Source organism: Populus trichocarpa, chromosome 1 (genome assembly GCF_000002775.5).
Source record: "Populus trichocarpa isolate Nisqually-1 chromosome 1, P.trichocarpa_v4.1, whole genome shotgun sequence".
NCBI classification, from domain to species: domain Eukaryota; kingdom Viridiplantae; phylum Streptophyta; class Magnoliopsida; order Malpighiales; family Salicaceae; genus Populus; species Populus trichocarpa.
In genome coordinates this window covers 28,285,805-28,300,486 of record NC_037285.2, presented here as the reverse complement: position 1 = coordinate 28,300,486, position 14,682 = coordinate 28,285,805, and the positions used below count along the sequence as shown (strand labels likewise).

General features: G+C 32.1%; 1 protein-coding gene and 1 non-coding gene across 4 annotated transcripts; both read left to right on the top strand.

The window, feature by feature from the left end:
* Positions 1 to 4,754: 4,754 nt before the first annotated feature.
* TRNAA-UGC (transfer RNA alanine (anticodon UGC)) lies at positions 4,755 to 4,827 on the top strand. The gene has a single exon. It is a non-coding gene; the product is annotated as a tRNA-Ala (tRNA).
* A 6,091-nt stretch (positions 4,828 to 10,918) lies between these two features.
* LOC7463855 (ADP,ATP carrier protein 1, mitochondrial) lies at positions 10,919 to 14,312 on the top strand. Of its 3 annotated transcripts, none has more exons than XM_002299912.4 (4): positions 10,919 to 11,085; positions 12,122 to 12,633; positions 12,727 to 13,098; positions 13,738 to 14,312. In XM_002299912.4, exons 2-4 carry the CDS (start codon positions 12,133 to 12,135, stop codon positions 14,032 to 14,034), a joined length of 1,170 nt encoding a protein of 389 aa, XP_002299948.1. In that variant the 5' UTR covers positions 10,919 to 11,085; positions 12,122 to 12,132; the 3' UTR covers positions 14,035 to 14,312. The 3 variants fall into 3 exon arrangements, with proteins under 3 accessions (XP_002299948.1, XP_024441975.1, XP_024441968.1); XM_024586207.2 differs by having other exon boundaries at positions 10,952 to 11,107; XM_024586200.2 differs by having other exon boundaries at positions 10,952 to 11,207.
* The last annotated feature ends 370 nt before the right edge of the window (positions 14,313 to 14,682 follow it).

Here is a 14,682-nt window from a genome sequence, read left to right as displayed (position 1 = left end):
CTTGGCTTTTTCGAAGATGTGACATATCCACATACAATCAAATTCATTTACAAAAATATTTGAATTCCAACTGATCTGGTAAGGTACAGTTAGGTCTTTCGAAATGAATGTGAAGACATAATATTGCTTAGTACTCGTGCTTATAGTTAATATATATATGGTTATTTATACACTTATTTTTAAATCAAAGAAATTTTGAGTGTAGATTATGTAGAATACTCCTTGCTCATCAACTCCCAGGAGATTTAGAGTTTAGATCAACAATTTATTGCACGTATCATCTTGGAATGGTAACAAAAACTTACTTAAGATCAGAAATTCATACCAATTTCACCGCCAGATGGTCTATACAATTAAAAAACAAAAGAGACTTCCAAAGGGAACCGTGATTTAGAATTCCTCAAACCATGATAACTATACTTGGTCTTGAACGAAGACTTTTTGGGAGCTATGTTGACCATTATATATATATATATAAGCGCATCTCATCCCAACTTAAACTGATAAAAAGTACATGCCTCCTAGTCAGAATATTCAAGGATTGTGAAAAGAACAAATCGAACTTCCCAAATCATTCATGTTCTCGATACATGAAAAGTTAGGTGCGCAAGGATTAATTTGCTAAATATGTATATCTCTACTTCCACGATTTCATTTGTGAATGTCTAAGGCATGCATCTGGTGAATAAATCAGAAGGAGGGGAGGATGGGGGCGTTGTTTGTTGAGGTGAGCTAGCTGACTAGCTCTATAACTCACGAGGAAAACAAAATAATTTCAACTTCATATTTTTCCTACTCCAGAGATATATAGTATTGATTAAACATTTTGAACTTCTGAAAAATCTGTCCAATTCAATAGGTACTTGAGTTCCTTAAGGAACGACAATCATGTTTTCCAAGGCTAGCTTTAATTTAAGAGGGGTTGTTCTACTCATTTCGGTAGAGCCCCTCTCTAATTCTTTGTTCTAATTAAGTTGTCTCGAAGTCTTTGATTTGACCAGAGTCCATGATCTTATAAGTTTTTTGTTTCCAAGATTGCACGAGTGAGTGTCAACGGGAAGTGGGAATGGCCTTTTGAGTCCCCATGTCCAAGATTGTTTTGAAAATACCAAACAACTGCCTGCGAGATTGGAAATCCAATAAAGCCCATACCAAATCACAAATATTTTTTGTTCACATTTTGCCTGTGGTCTACAGCCAAAAGATCAAGGAGATTTGCTAACAAAATTAAGAAATTTGTCTTTGCTGCTTTATATGGTTATGTCTTAGCTGGGCACAAAATGATCTCTCTCCCATCGATCAAGAAACAATGAATTGTAGTTTCAACAATTAATAAAGCTAATTTATTTTACCAAAATATTACTTCTAAAATCAAGAAACAATCTCATTCATTAAAAAAGTTTAGCTGGTAGAACTAGTGAGTCTCACGAATTCAATAAGCAGTGATCACGAAAAAAATTGTATCTCTCTAGAAATAACTATTAACGGTTACTTCAGGTAATTATATTTTGAGTTTGATAAATCAACTGTCAAGTTAGAAATCTTAAACAGTGATCAAAGGTTTAAATCCTGTCACGCAGGCTATGAGTTCCCTCATGAAGAACAGGCCATAAGATGTGTTATTGAATGACGACAACACTTGTGAGGGTGACAGCTGACGAGGACCTACATGGGATGTTTACAAAAGAAGGGTGGGGGGAGGGATACTCCGACGCCATGATTGGAACTCACTGTTCACTCACTGTTGCGACATCATCGTCTCTGACAATTTTCTCTCATTGCTCCTTCGCCTAATAGACGAAAGGGATGGGTTATTATCTGTCATGCCTGGGTTTCACCAGTGAGGTAGTAGAATCGAAACCCTTTTGGGAAAAACAACAGGAGGAGCTGAACAATTAATATTGAGTAGATAAGAGGTAGGAACTGCTACTGGTTTACAAACATTTATAAGTAATATTCTAGGAAGGCTTTAATTTCAGAAGTTTGTCAAGTTGCTTGTCACATTAATTTTAACTGGCTTTCACTTGTCATTTACTCCCTCTTACAAAATTAAACCTTGTAGGACCTAACACTTTCATTGCAGTCTCAGACTGCTAGCTTTCTTTCTTTTTCTTTTTTGTTTTTTTGTCTACAAGAACCGATCAATTGTCCTCTAACTGGTCGAAGCAGGCCCATGGTTCGAAGTTTGCCATCATAAATAACCCAGAAACTCAGTTTGGGCCCTACAATTGTTGTCTTCTGCCATATTAAACTATCAATTGCATAAAGCATTCTTTGAAAAGTCAAGGCAGGCAAGTTTTGTTCATAAATTACTTCTCAATATTAATTATGTGTTCTAAAATATATATTTTTTTATTTATATTTTATATTAGTACATCAAAATCATTAAAAACACTTAAAAAAATATTAATTAAATGTTTTTGTTTTTTAAAGTATAATAACTAAGAACTAAGAACATACATTGATAATTGAAATAAAAGCCAATAAATGACAAGATTATCAAAGGCAACCAAAGCAATTAACTATAGCACGTAAATGAATCGAAACCTGCAAATCAAAACAAGACACTAGCACGATGGGTGCAGCCTTGTTTCGAGGTTCATGTTGATTAATTGCGTATAAGAAGGATGCAAGAGTACCATACATCATAATTAGTCAAATATCAGTTAATGGCTATATCAACCTCAACAAAAGAATGACGAATTCATGCAAAATTAGCGCAGGTTTGCCTAAGAGGAGTCATTTTAAAGTTGTAAAGAAATAAACGCAAGCTTTTCGATCGGTTATTGGATTTTTTTTTATTGTAAGGATATATATATTTAGCAATGTAATAGTAATTTATCTCTCCGAATTAAATTATGTAAATTTTAGTGTGTGTGTGTATATATATATATATATATATATGTATGTATGTATGTATGTATGTATGTATGTCATGTAGCCAATTAATTAGTAGCCTATTAATTGGTTATATATAGCATAAACTTTATTCATGTAAATATATTTAATTTTAATAAAAACTTATTTAACTTTAATATTCATTAAATATTTGATTGATGAATTTAATATTTGATTAACGAGTTTAGAGTAAAAATAAAGTCATTGAAATAAAAATATTTTATAAAGAAAATTATAAAGTTGTTATATATATGAAATTCTTATTTCATCAAATTATTGTCCATAAATGTTCGTATCAATGCTTTATTAAGAACTGGCCTGCATGAGAATTTCATATGGAAAGATCACATGTGTATATAGAAAGGCTCATATGAATGTTGTGCAAATGATCCTTAAACTTAAGATCATTAAGTTATCTTATATAGAAAATATTATGTTTTGATCCTGCTATACATTGTCTTAATCATGGGTTACATACATGTAAATATTAGATATAATATGAATTATATGAAGGTATTTAAATAATCAAGAGAGAATTCATCATCCTAGGTGAATCAGAGAAAATATTTCATATGTTTTTAAATAGTATTAATTGTAAATCTTTATGTAAGTGGAATAAAATTTGAAAAAAAATTAAATCTTATTTAAATAATTAATGAATATGACTATGGAATAAGATTTCATATGATACACATTGTCTCATCAATAGTACAGTAGTCCATCTGCCTAGATTTCCAGTCTACTTCTCCAACAAAATTAGCTACATGGGGAACATACCAGCATCGTGCATTCAATGGATTCAACGAACGGAGGGTAAACCTGCATTTGTGTTTTGCCCAGCAGCACTGCAAATCTCCAGAAGAAATTATTTTGTGAACAGTGTGGAAAATGATTGGTGTCCCCATTGAAGCAGATGGCTACTGTTCTGAAGGGTTAACGGAAGGATGGTGTGGCAGAAAATGGGCCTCTCAATGAGCTCCAGTATTGCTAAGTTGAAAAGGACAGCTTCCATGACCTAATTCGATTACTGGAAATTCAATTACTGGAAATTCAATATGGCTGTAATATACCTGTATATCCCTACATACTGATGGATGGATAGAGTCATAGAGACAGTTTCCATCGCCATAACCTGAGGCTAAAAAATAACTAAAACCCTAAAAAGAATGACAGAAAGACAACTATATTATTTAGTAAGAGTTGTTCATCAACAATCAAAGCGAATACGTCCATTAATTTGGATTTTGGACTCTCCAGCCATGAATACTGTTACTTTTCTTCCCAGCTCGTGGCCATTCCACGTACAACTGTATGGTTTCATTTCTCATTCGGCATTGGAATTTCATTCCATGTCACACTTGCAAGGACAGGGGGGACATGCGCGTGCGTAAAGAAAAGGCAGCCACCTGCTGGGCTAATAGCAAAATATATACAAGTTGAACACGAAGTTCTCTAAGGAATATATAGATATACCGATTTAAAAAAGTACGTAGAACTGATCAATATAAAATAGAAATACTTTAAATATCCATAGAATTATAAATATGATTTTAAAATTGATATTTTATTTTCATAAATCTCATTTCTACTTCTGAAAAAAGAATTAAATCTTTATCATAAATTCTATATTAAATCTTTGTCTAACTAACATGGGATTGGAAGTGGTGAAAAAGATCACTCCATTATCATAGCGTGCAAAATTGAGTGGTTCTATCCGTACCTGAACATGACGTTTATTTACATATTTCCAGGACTGTCGTTTCTTACCTGACCTATCATCACTTCACTTCACAGTGGTGGTCATGCCACCTAAGGTTTTTGAATTAATTAAGCTAACGAGGTAGAACTTACAACAAGGGGATGTAGCTCAAATGGTAGAGCGCTCGCTTTGCATGCGAGAGGCACGGGGTTCGATCCCCCGCATCTCCACATGGGTTTTTCTTCTTTATTTATTATCCATTTTTGCAAAGCCCAGTCACATGCATAGAAAGGCCACTCCATAAATAAAGCCCAAATTTGAGTCCATTCTTTCTACTGATAAGTTATCCCAAAAAAAAAAAAACAAATTGTTTTCTGTTGATTAATAAATGGAGCTCAATTTTGCTATCCTATTTATTTTTGTGTTTTAAATTTTTTTTAAAATTGTTTTTATTTTTTTTTATTTTAAATTGATTTTTTTATGTTTTTAAATCATTTTGATGTGTTGATGTTAAAAATAATTTTAAAAAAATAAAAAAATATTATTTTAATACATATATGAATAAAAAGCACTTTGATAAACAACCACAACTATACTCTCAGGCTATTAAATCCCTTCCATGAGTCCTCAAGATTTGTTTGATGGCGATCTACTGGGATTAGGATCATGTAAGCATTTTAGTATCAGAAAATTATTTTTCTTCTTTGTTTTAAGTTTTTTTTCTTCATTTTCAATTTTCAATTGAAAATTATATTCATTCGTTAAAAATGAAATAATTTTTTTCCACTAAAAAACAAACTACCAGGATTATAGCTATTCTCATGAAAAATAGAAAAAAATAATTTATAATAACATCTTAATTTTTTGTAGTTAATGCTATTCAAATTATAAATTATCAAAGTTATTTTTACAAACTAAAAAAAATCTTATCTAAGGTTTATGATAAGAAAATAAATTTACGATATTTATCAAATATGAAGGATAAATATGATAATATAAAAGAAAATATTTTTAATGTTTTATGTTCACAAAAAGTGATTGTGTAAGATAGAAAAGTATTGTGTTATTTCTTAGAACTTTTGTGCTTTTAGAAAATGGGAAGAAATTTATATATGAAAATTGTGAAAACCTTAAAAAATATATATTTTTAATTTCAATATAAATTCTAAAAACCTTAAATAAAGAAATATTAAAAAAAAATATTATTTTATTTTTAAACGGCTCATAGTGTATTAGACTAGGTCAATGGTTTGCGCTCTGTCACAAAGCATAGTAAAATAAAATAAGTGTCAAGAAAAGAGTCTAAGCATTGGTAATGTGTCTTCTAAATAAGAAAAATAGATTACAACCATGAATAGAACAATATTTTTATCTAATATTGAGATAAAAACATATTAGATTCATCTGGGTTAACTCGGGCTGGAAATTCACAGGGATAATCTTGAAAAAAAAAAAGTATGTGAACTCAAGTCAACAAAGAAAATTCATGATGCAATTCATGCACGCCACCGGATTGAATAATTTTTTTCTATCTCATAGATTATCTTTATTTAATTATATGATAATAAAACACATAAAATTTCTTTGTATGGAACTTTTTTTTTAAAAAAAAAAACATGATAGGTGTGTGGAACCAAAATAATTAAAGTAGATCATTAATAACAAATGATGAAATTGTGTTTTTTTAAATTGAGGGACAAAGCATGTATTAAAGAAAAATAAAGGAAAAAGTAATAGTACGGATGCCGCGAATTAACTTGTCAAACCTAAGGCTCGGCTAATGAATTCGATTGGGTTAAATGAAAAAAATTTTGGAATAAAATATAAAATAAAGAAATATTAAAAATAAAAAAGTAAAATGAAGCCCAAACACGCAGGCTTGGTGACCCAACGTGCTGAGGCCTTAAAAAAACAATCTAGACACATGGGGCTTGTAGCCTAGCCCGTGCACCTAGCCCAGATTCATATTTAAAAAAAGAATTAAAGAGGTGTCTTTGTTTTTGTTTGGAGAAATAAAAAGAAAATGTGTCATTTGTTTTCTACAGAATTTAGTTACTATGGGTGGACGAAAATAGGGGTTTAAGTTTTTCAATTTTTAAAAAACTTATTTGACTCAAAACATCTTAATGACCTTAGAAAAACCTATAAAACATCTCAAACAACTCAAAATCAACTTGAACTTGAAATTTTTTATATGGTTAGATTTGCCTCGTCGTGTAATTTGAAGGTAAGAAAACATCCAAGGAAAACTTCCCTCTTTAAATGAGACCTATTGACACCAATATCAATTATTTTGATGGTTGAAATAATTGTCAATGATGATTTTTTTTCTGCATGAGAATCAAAGAGCCTCTCTCTCTTATCATAAAAAAATTGAAAATAAAAAAAATTACATCAAAATTAAATTCCTCACAACTAAAGGAACTAGCAACATATTAACTAAAAAACATGAAGGACTAAAATGAATTTTTCAACTGAAATTCAAAGTTACCATTAATTTTACCTATTATTTTCACTTTGAATCCACCCCTCTCTTTTAAAAAAGCAATTATGCAAAAAAAAAAAAAGAGTTCAAGAACTAAATTAAAGAATTATATATAAAAAATACTTGTTTCATTCCACATTAATTTGTAAAAGAGTGCATACATAAAAGGCTCCAATGATTTCGCCTCGCAAATTAGTTTTTTTGTTAATATAAAAACAATCCAATTACATTTGAAAAAAACGAGGTGATCCGGAACAAATGTGCCGGCCGTGTTATTCCTAATCGCTTCTAGCTTGTATAAGGTATATTTTTTAGTTTAATGTTTTAAAAATATTTAATTTTTTTATTTTAAATTAATATTTTTTTGGTGTTTTCAAATTATTTTGATATGTATGTTAAAAGTAATTTTTTAAAAATAAAAAATATATTATTTTGATATATCTACGAGTAAAAAATACTTTGAAAACAACCGTAACTACACTTTCAAATAATAAATTAAATATTATTTTTTCTTTTTAATTAAGTTGCATTCCCTAAAGCTAGATTTACGTTTTTTTAAGGAAAAAGAAAGAAAAAAGAAGCAGCAGATAAGCCTTAGCGTCATGCTCTCCCTTTTGTTGAGTCCGGGCCCAGACATCAAATTCGAGCAATTTCCAACCAGTGGTTGAAAAACGGGAAGAAATGCAAGCAAAAGCATCACCCATGAAATTGGAATCTATTCTCTTAAGCTTTCAACATTGCTAAATTTAAAAGAAATAACAACTTAACTTTTCAGATTTTAAATTTATTTTTTAAAAATTATTAATTCAAGTTTTACAAATCTCAGAATCACTAAAAACTTACATAATTATTAACTTTAGAACTCATAAAAATAATTAAGATACATCCATGTTAATCTAAAAAAATTCACCCTTACTTGTTACTTTTTTTCAATACTCAATTATCTCCCCTTTTTTTTTAATTATTATTATCAGTCAACCGAAAGCAACTATTTCCCTCCAAGAGCTTGAGAAAACGAAGATTTGAAAAGGTAGCAGCCCAGTTTGACCATTTGGCCGTAGTAACCGCGTGGTGCACGCCCCGCCAATAAATACCATAATTGTTTCTAATAAAAATAGATAAATATTACATCTTTCTAATGTGTTGCTTAGAATACATGGAAAATATATAAAATCATGACAAAAATAAAAGGAAAATGCTTTTTTAACATTCAAGATGCCACGGTCAAAATCAGAAGATCTTACGCTGCCAAATTGATATTTTCCACATTTAGCTTTAATTTCTGTTCTTTCTATTTCTTTATGTTACTATCAAGATTGTTTATCATTTTCAGAATTTCTTATTGTAGAGCATGCAATTTCTTTGAAGAAGAAATCATGGTGAAAAATGGTTCCTTGCCATAATAATATTTTTAAAAAATTACTAAACCCACACTATTTCTTTGTTTGTGTTTTTCTTTTTTTATTCGTGATGATTTTTGTCAAAATAAAACAAAGAGAGAGGGGAAGATTCAAAGATGATCAGTTTACTAGCCCAGCAGCTCATGTATTTACCGTTAATCACAAGGCTATTCTTGGATGATTTTCATTTCTGAGTATGTTTTCTTGTTTGAGTTATGGAATTCTCTAAGATGAGTAATTGAATTTTAATTGGCTTGTCTGTGTTGTCTTGTGTAATGTGTAATTTAAAATGGGCATTTCTTGGAATTTCTAAAAAAAAGTAGGCAAATTCAATTTTATATAAAAAAATAACAAAAAATATTATGTTAAATATAAACAATTGATTGTTGTTAAACAGGCATTGATACCCATATCACTACAAGATTTCAAAGTTTTACCGACTGACAGATTCCGTCGGTATGAGATTCAGAGTTCGTCGATAATTTTTATACCGATTAAATCGCCGACGGAAAACGTTCGTCGGCTTACTGTTCGTCGGTAATACCGGATTCCAATTATGCAAATAAAATTTTATTAAACATAAAAAACAAAAAAATAAAATAAAATAATATTCATTACAAATTGAATGTGTTTCAAAAAAAATATTAAATTAGCACAATGACGGAGCTGGAGGAGGAGGAGGCTGGTTGTTATACGACCAAAAAGGGGGCGCACATGTATCACCACTTTGTCCAAGTCATGTTCATGACCATTAGACGGAGTTGTTCATTATTCATCGAGAGTTGCTCATATTTCTCGGTGAGATTAGCCATGTGTAGTTTCAAGGCCATGATATCCTCATATTGGGTGCTCGATACTGATTTGGAGCTCCCAACGGTTGAGACACTACGGGTCACTCGCAAGTTCTCGGTCGTAGTGTTGGAGAGCCTGTACACCTGATTTTTATCGAGTCCACCAGACGATCCTACCTCCATCCACAAATCCAAATCGAAATCTGGCTGGGTCAAAGGATCGTCCTCATATCTCTCCCTCAACCGGCTATTATAGGTCTCCTGAAAATGAAAAAAGAAATCATCATATTCAATTCAATAAAAATAATAACTTACGAAATAAAATGGTTGAACAAACATACCACAAAGTATTAAGCGCGGTTGTCAACGAACTATTGTGCTCCTTTTTGGCGGTCTTGACTCCGTACGTGCGTTTCAACAAACAGCTCCATTGGACGTCGTAGACATAGGTAGATAGATTTGTTATGTTGACATATTTTGAGATTTCAATTATTAGAATGTTGTATTATTTAAGTATTTTATATTCCTTTTGCATGTATATATGTTTATTTATTTGCTTTCCTGAGGCTACTTGTGATTATAAAATATGAGAATTTATTGTATTTAATTATTGTAGTTATTTGCAAGTATTTTTAAGGAAGACAAACGTTTAGATATATTTCGTTGAATAAGGAAAACTCTGCCAATATTTTGTTAAAATTATAAAATTTCTTATTCTCTAAAATCACTAACTAAATTAAATGTAAGATTAATAAATTAAATAATAAATCTCATAAAAACCATTTTTTGTTAGATTTAGATGTAGAGGGATTTTGTTGTTGGATTTTCATGGAATAGCTGAAATGATTTCTGGAATTTAATTAATATCGTAATTCAAACAATGACGTTTAGTTAATGTTTTGGTTCTGAAATGCGACATCATTTAATTGTCACGGTTCAGAAATGCAATATAAATTATATGTCATATTTTTTAACCATGACATTAATTAAATGTTGCGGTTTTGAACCATGACATTTAAAATTATGATATTTCAATAAAAAAAAATTTGCCCATTCTTTTTTCCTTTCTATGCTTATTGTCCAATATGCCTAAAATTGATAAGGTAACAAATCACAACCTACCCACTTTCTCACATGGTAATTGATAAGCAAAACAAAGCAACACATATAAGCAGAGATGATAATTTAATCTGAATATGATGGATACTGACTCGGTCTGACCTGAATGTAAAGAAATTTTTTGGATTTGATGGATAATGAGTATGGTTTGAATATAGTCAAACCTGACCAAAAACCCGCTCAAGCCTAATCCAAAATATTTATTTATAAATGTATTTGTAGAATATTTAGATTTTTTTAATCCAATATAATATATATATATCTTAATATCGATATAAAATATAAGTATGGATGAATAATATTTATCATTTAATAAATATATACATGCTTCAAAAATATATATATATATATATATATATATATATAATATTAACTATTTTATTTTTTATTGATTAATAAATAATAATAAATATTTCTTGGATACTATAATTTACTGAATAATTTTAAAATTTTAAAATTTTAAAAATTTTTAATTAATAAATAATAAGTAGGGTATGAATATTAAGAAATTGTATAGCCGCTGTCATGTAGTTCCGTTTTAAATACGCGACGGTTTCGTTCATTTCGAAGTCACTCCTCCTCCACAAATCTCTCTCTCTTGCTTTTGTATTTTCTTTCAACGCGCAGCGAAAGTCGGAGAGAGCCCTAAATATCTCTCTCTAGCTTCGTCCTCCAATCACAGCCACCAATCAGGTTAAACACAGAGAAACATTCGGTTCTCTTCTCTTCAAATCTACTCTCATTTGCTATCATTTCTATTTGTTTTCTCTTAGATTTGTTGATTTCTCCAAAGCTAAAATCGAACGATCTCTCTTGTCAGTTCTAATCAGATCCTGTCTCTACAATCTGTTTTATTAGATCTGTTCATCTACTGCTTGTTCTCGTAAATCTGATGTGCCGCTTCTGCATTAGTTTTAGGCATATATATTGATTCTTGAACTGTCGTCGTTGTTTTATTTATTAGATCTGATTGTATTTGTTCGAATTGTGGTGGATCTGTTTAACTCTTATTTTCTTGCTTTGTTCTCTTCCAAATTTTGCAATACGAAAAATTAATTTCAGATCTGTTAGAATGTTACATGTTTGAGTTTGTCATGATAATATTGGAATTTATTGCGAAAGCAATTCACTCCTTTCTTTCACTCTCTTAATTTTCTATCTGCATCTGTTATTTTTTGGATGTTTTAACAAAAAATGTAATTCAACTAATTTATTTTGATAGTTTCATGGAATGTCTCACATCACGTGCTTATCTAATTTCAGTGTTTTACACTTTTAGATGAATTGAATTGAGCTGTTCATTGAATAGATGTTGTATTTACTGGCTAGCCTCAATAATTTGTCTCTTAGCCTCTTCTTTTTTGCTTTTGCTTATTAATGTTTTTGTGCTTATTTGCTTGCTATAAATGTGAGTTTGGCTTCATAGTTTTGATTAGTAATTTTCTGTTGAGAACTTGGGCTCTTTGGATTCATGTCGCCCCAGTATTCTTGGAAGAACCCAAAACTTATTTGTTTCACTTTGTATGATGCTCTACGGTAGTTATTATCCCCGTAAATGTTCCTTGTTCTGCTTATACAGATGGTGCATTGTCTGAATTTAGAGTTTTTAGCCTCTTGCCAATTTTACCTTTACGTGTATCATTACGTGTCAATTTGCATAGGCCTAGGCTTTTTTTTTATTGCCTTTAAAGTAAGCAGTTTTTAACAGCTTGTACTTGCATCTTTGCAGGGAAAGGCAAAATGGCCGATCAGATTCAACACCCTTCTGTTATGAAGAAAGTAGCTGGCCAGTTCCTTCTTTCCAGCGTTTCCCAAGATTTTGGTTGTGATGGGGCTTTCCAGAGGCCGGCTCTATACCAAAGGCGTGCTTATGGAAACTACTCGAACCCTGCTTTCCAGTACCCCATGGGACGGACATGTGCAGTTGCCACTGATTTATCTATTGTTCCATCAACTGCTTCTTCTGTTCTTGTTCAAGCCCCCGCAGAAAAAGGTTTAGCCAGCTTTGCTATTGATTTCCTTATGGGGGGAGTATCTGCTGCTGTATCCAAAACTGCTGCTGCTCCTATTGAGCGTGTTAAGCTTTTGATTCAAAACCAGGATGAGATGATTAAATCTGGCAGGCTCTCTGAACCCTACAAGGGCATTGGTGATTGTTTTAAGCGAACAATTCAGGATGAAGGGTTTGGGTCCTTGTGGAGAGGAAACACTGCCAATGTCATCCGTTATTTCCCCACTCAGGTATGCTAGCATCTTCAAGTTGATATCTTTTCTATTTAGATAACCTTTTTTTTATAATGAATTATATGCTCATTGCTATTGTGAATCTGTCAGGCCTTGAACTTTGCATTCAAGGATTACTTCAAGAGGCTCTTCAACTTTAAGAAAGATAGAGATGGCTACTGGAAGTGGTTTGCTGGAAACTTGGCCTCAGGAGGTGCAGCTGGTGCTTCTTCCCTTCTCTTTGTCTATTCATTGGATTATGCTCGAACCCGTTTGGCCAATGATGCCAAGGCTGCAAAGAAGGGAGGAGGGAGGCAATTCAATGGGCTCATTGATGTCTATAGGAAAACAATGGCTTCTGATGGTCTTGCCGGGCTTTACCGTGGATTTAACATTTCCTGTGTTGGAATCATTGTCTATCGTGGTCTCTACTTTGGAATGTACGACTCCTTGAAGCCAGTGCTTCTTACTGGTAGCATGCAGGTTAGTGGAAACAATTGTACTCATCTGTCTAATTATTGTGGTTGCAAGATTGTGTTGGCCACTAAAGTAGGTTTACATTTTAGCTGCTGAAGAGGGTGTTTGGGAGTGTTGGTATGGTTTTTTATTTTTTTTGCTTGAAAATGCATTAAAATGATGTTTTTTTATTTTTTAAAATTTATTTTTAACTCCATTATATCAAAACTATATAAAAACACAAAAAAATATTTTAAAGCAAAAAAAAAATCAAATTTTTATAAAAAGCGGGTTAAACCGCAGCCCTAAACAGGCACGGAATTTAATCACTTCTTGAGACAGGAATGGTGTTTTTTTTGCTTAGTAAATGCATTTAGCTCTGTTGTAAATGTATTTGGCTTTTTTATTCCCTCGTCACTATAAAATCTTTGACTGGTACCACCGTACTAAATCTTGTGCTCTTAATTTCAGTGCTTGAAGCCCAAGATTTTTTTAATTATCTACTGGAATTAATTGTGTCTGCAAGATGGTTGCTTTATGTTTTATTAATTTTGAAATCAGATCACCGGTTTAACTCTTTTTGTTCAAACTGCCAAAAAGCTTTCTGTTGAATAAATTAGTGTTTTTGGGTTTTTAACACTTAGTTTTCTGTTCTGATTTTTACAGGATAGTTTCTTTGCTAGCTTTGCCCTTGGTTGGCTCATTACCAACGGTGCTGGCCTTGCTTCCTACCCCATTGACACTGTTCGTAGAAGAATGATGATGACATCTGGTGAAGCTGTCAAGTACAAGAGCTCACTTGATGCCTTCTCTCAGATTTTGAAGAATGAAGGTGCCAAGTCTCTCTTCAAGGGTGCTGGAGCAAACATCCTCCGAGCTGTTGCTGGTGCTGGTGTCCTTGCTGGTTACGACAAGTTGCAGCTGATTGTATTCGGCAAGAAGTATGGATCTGGTGGTGCTTAAACAAAAGCTGAATCGTCAGTCACTTTTTTTCTTTTAGGCTAGATGGTGATGAAAATCTTGACTTGTGAGAATTTAGGCCGGCGAATTTTGCTTCAAATAATTCAGTTTTAGGGGAAGCCGCTCCCTGAACCAAAATTTACATTTTGGATGGAATTTTTTTTATTTCAGAAGAAGCCTTGTGATGGTTGTGGCCGAGGCCACAGCTGCTTCTTGGAATTTTAGTTATATAATTTGAGGAATGCATTTTACAGGTTACGTGATAAATTTACTTTTTTATATTTTGCTGCGTGGTGCTGTAACCTGTTTATGTTTTTGCTGTGCAATAATGTTTTCTCAGGCAATCTAAGACTTGAACATGTTAAATCTTCAGTTGCATTGAATCCCTTTTTTCCTGTGTTTGGTCGGTGTCGTATGATGTGGAAGAAGGCGACGATTGAGTTATTAAAGAAAAAGGGGGCGGTTCAGGAATGTCACCGACGAACATCTTGTTGAATTTCAAGTCTCCCCAGTCCCAAGCTTTTGTGAAGTTGTTCTGTTTAAATCAAGCCTTGTTTTGATTTTGATCAGGGCTTCTTCCAGGGATGATCCTGTCCTTCAGGATTGAATAGAGTAAGTGCTGGGCTGCCCTTTATTGTTCTATTACATTGT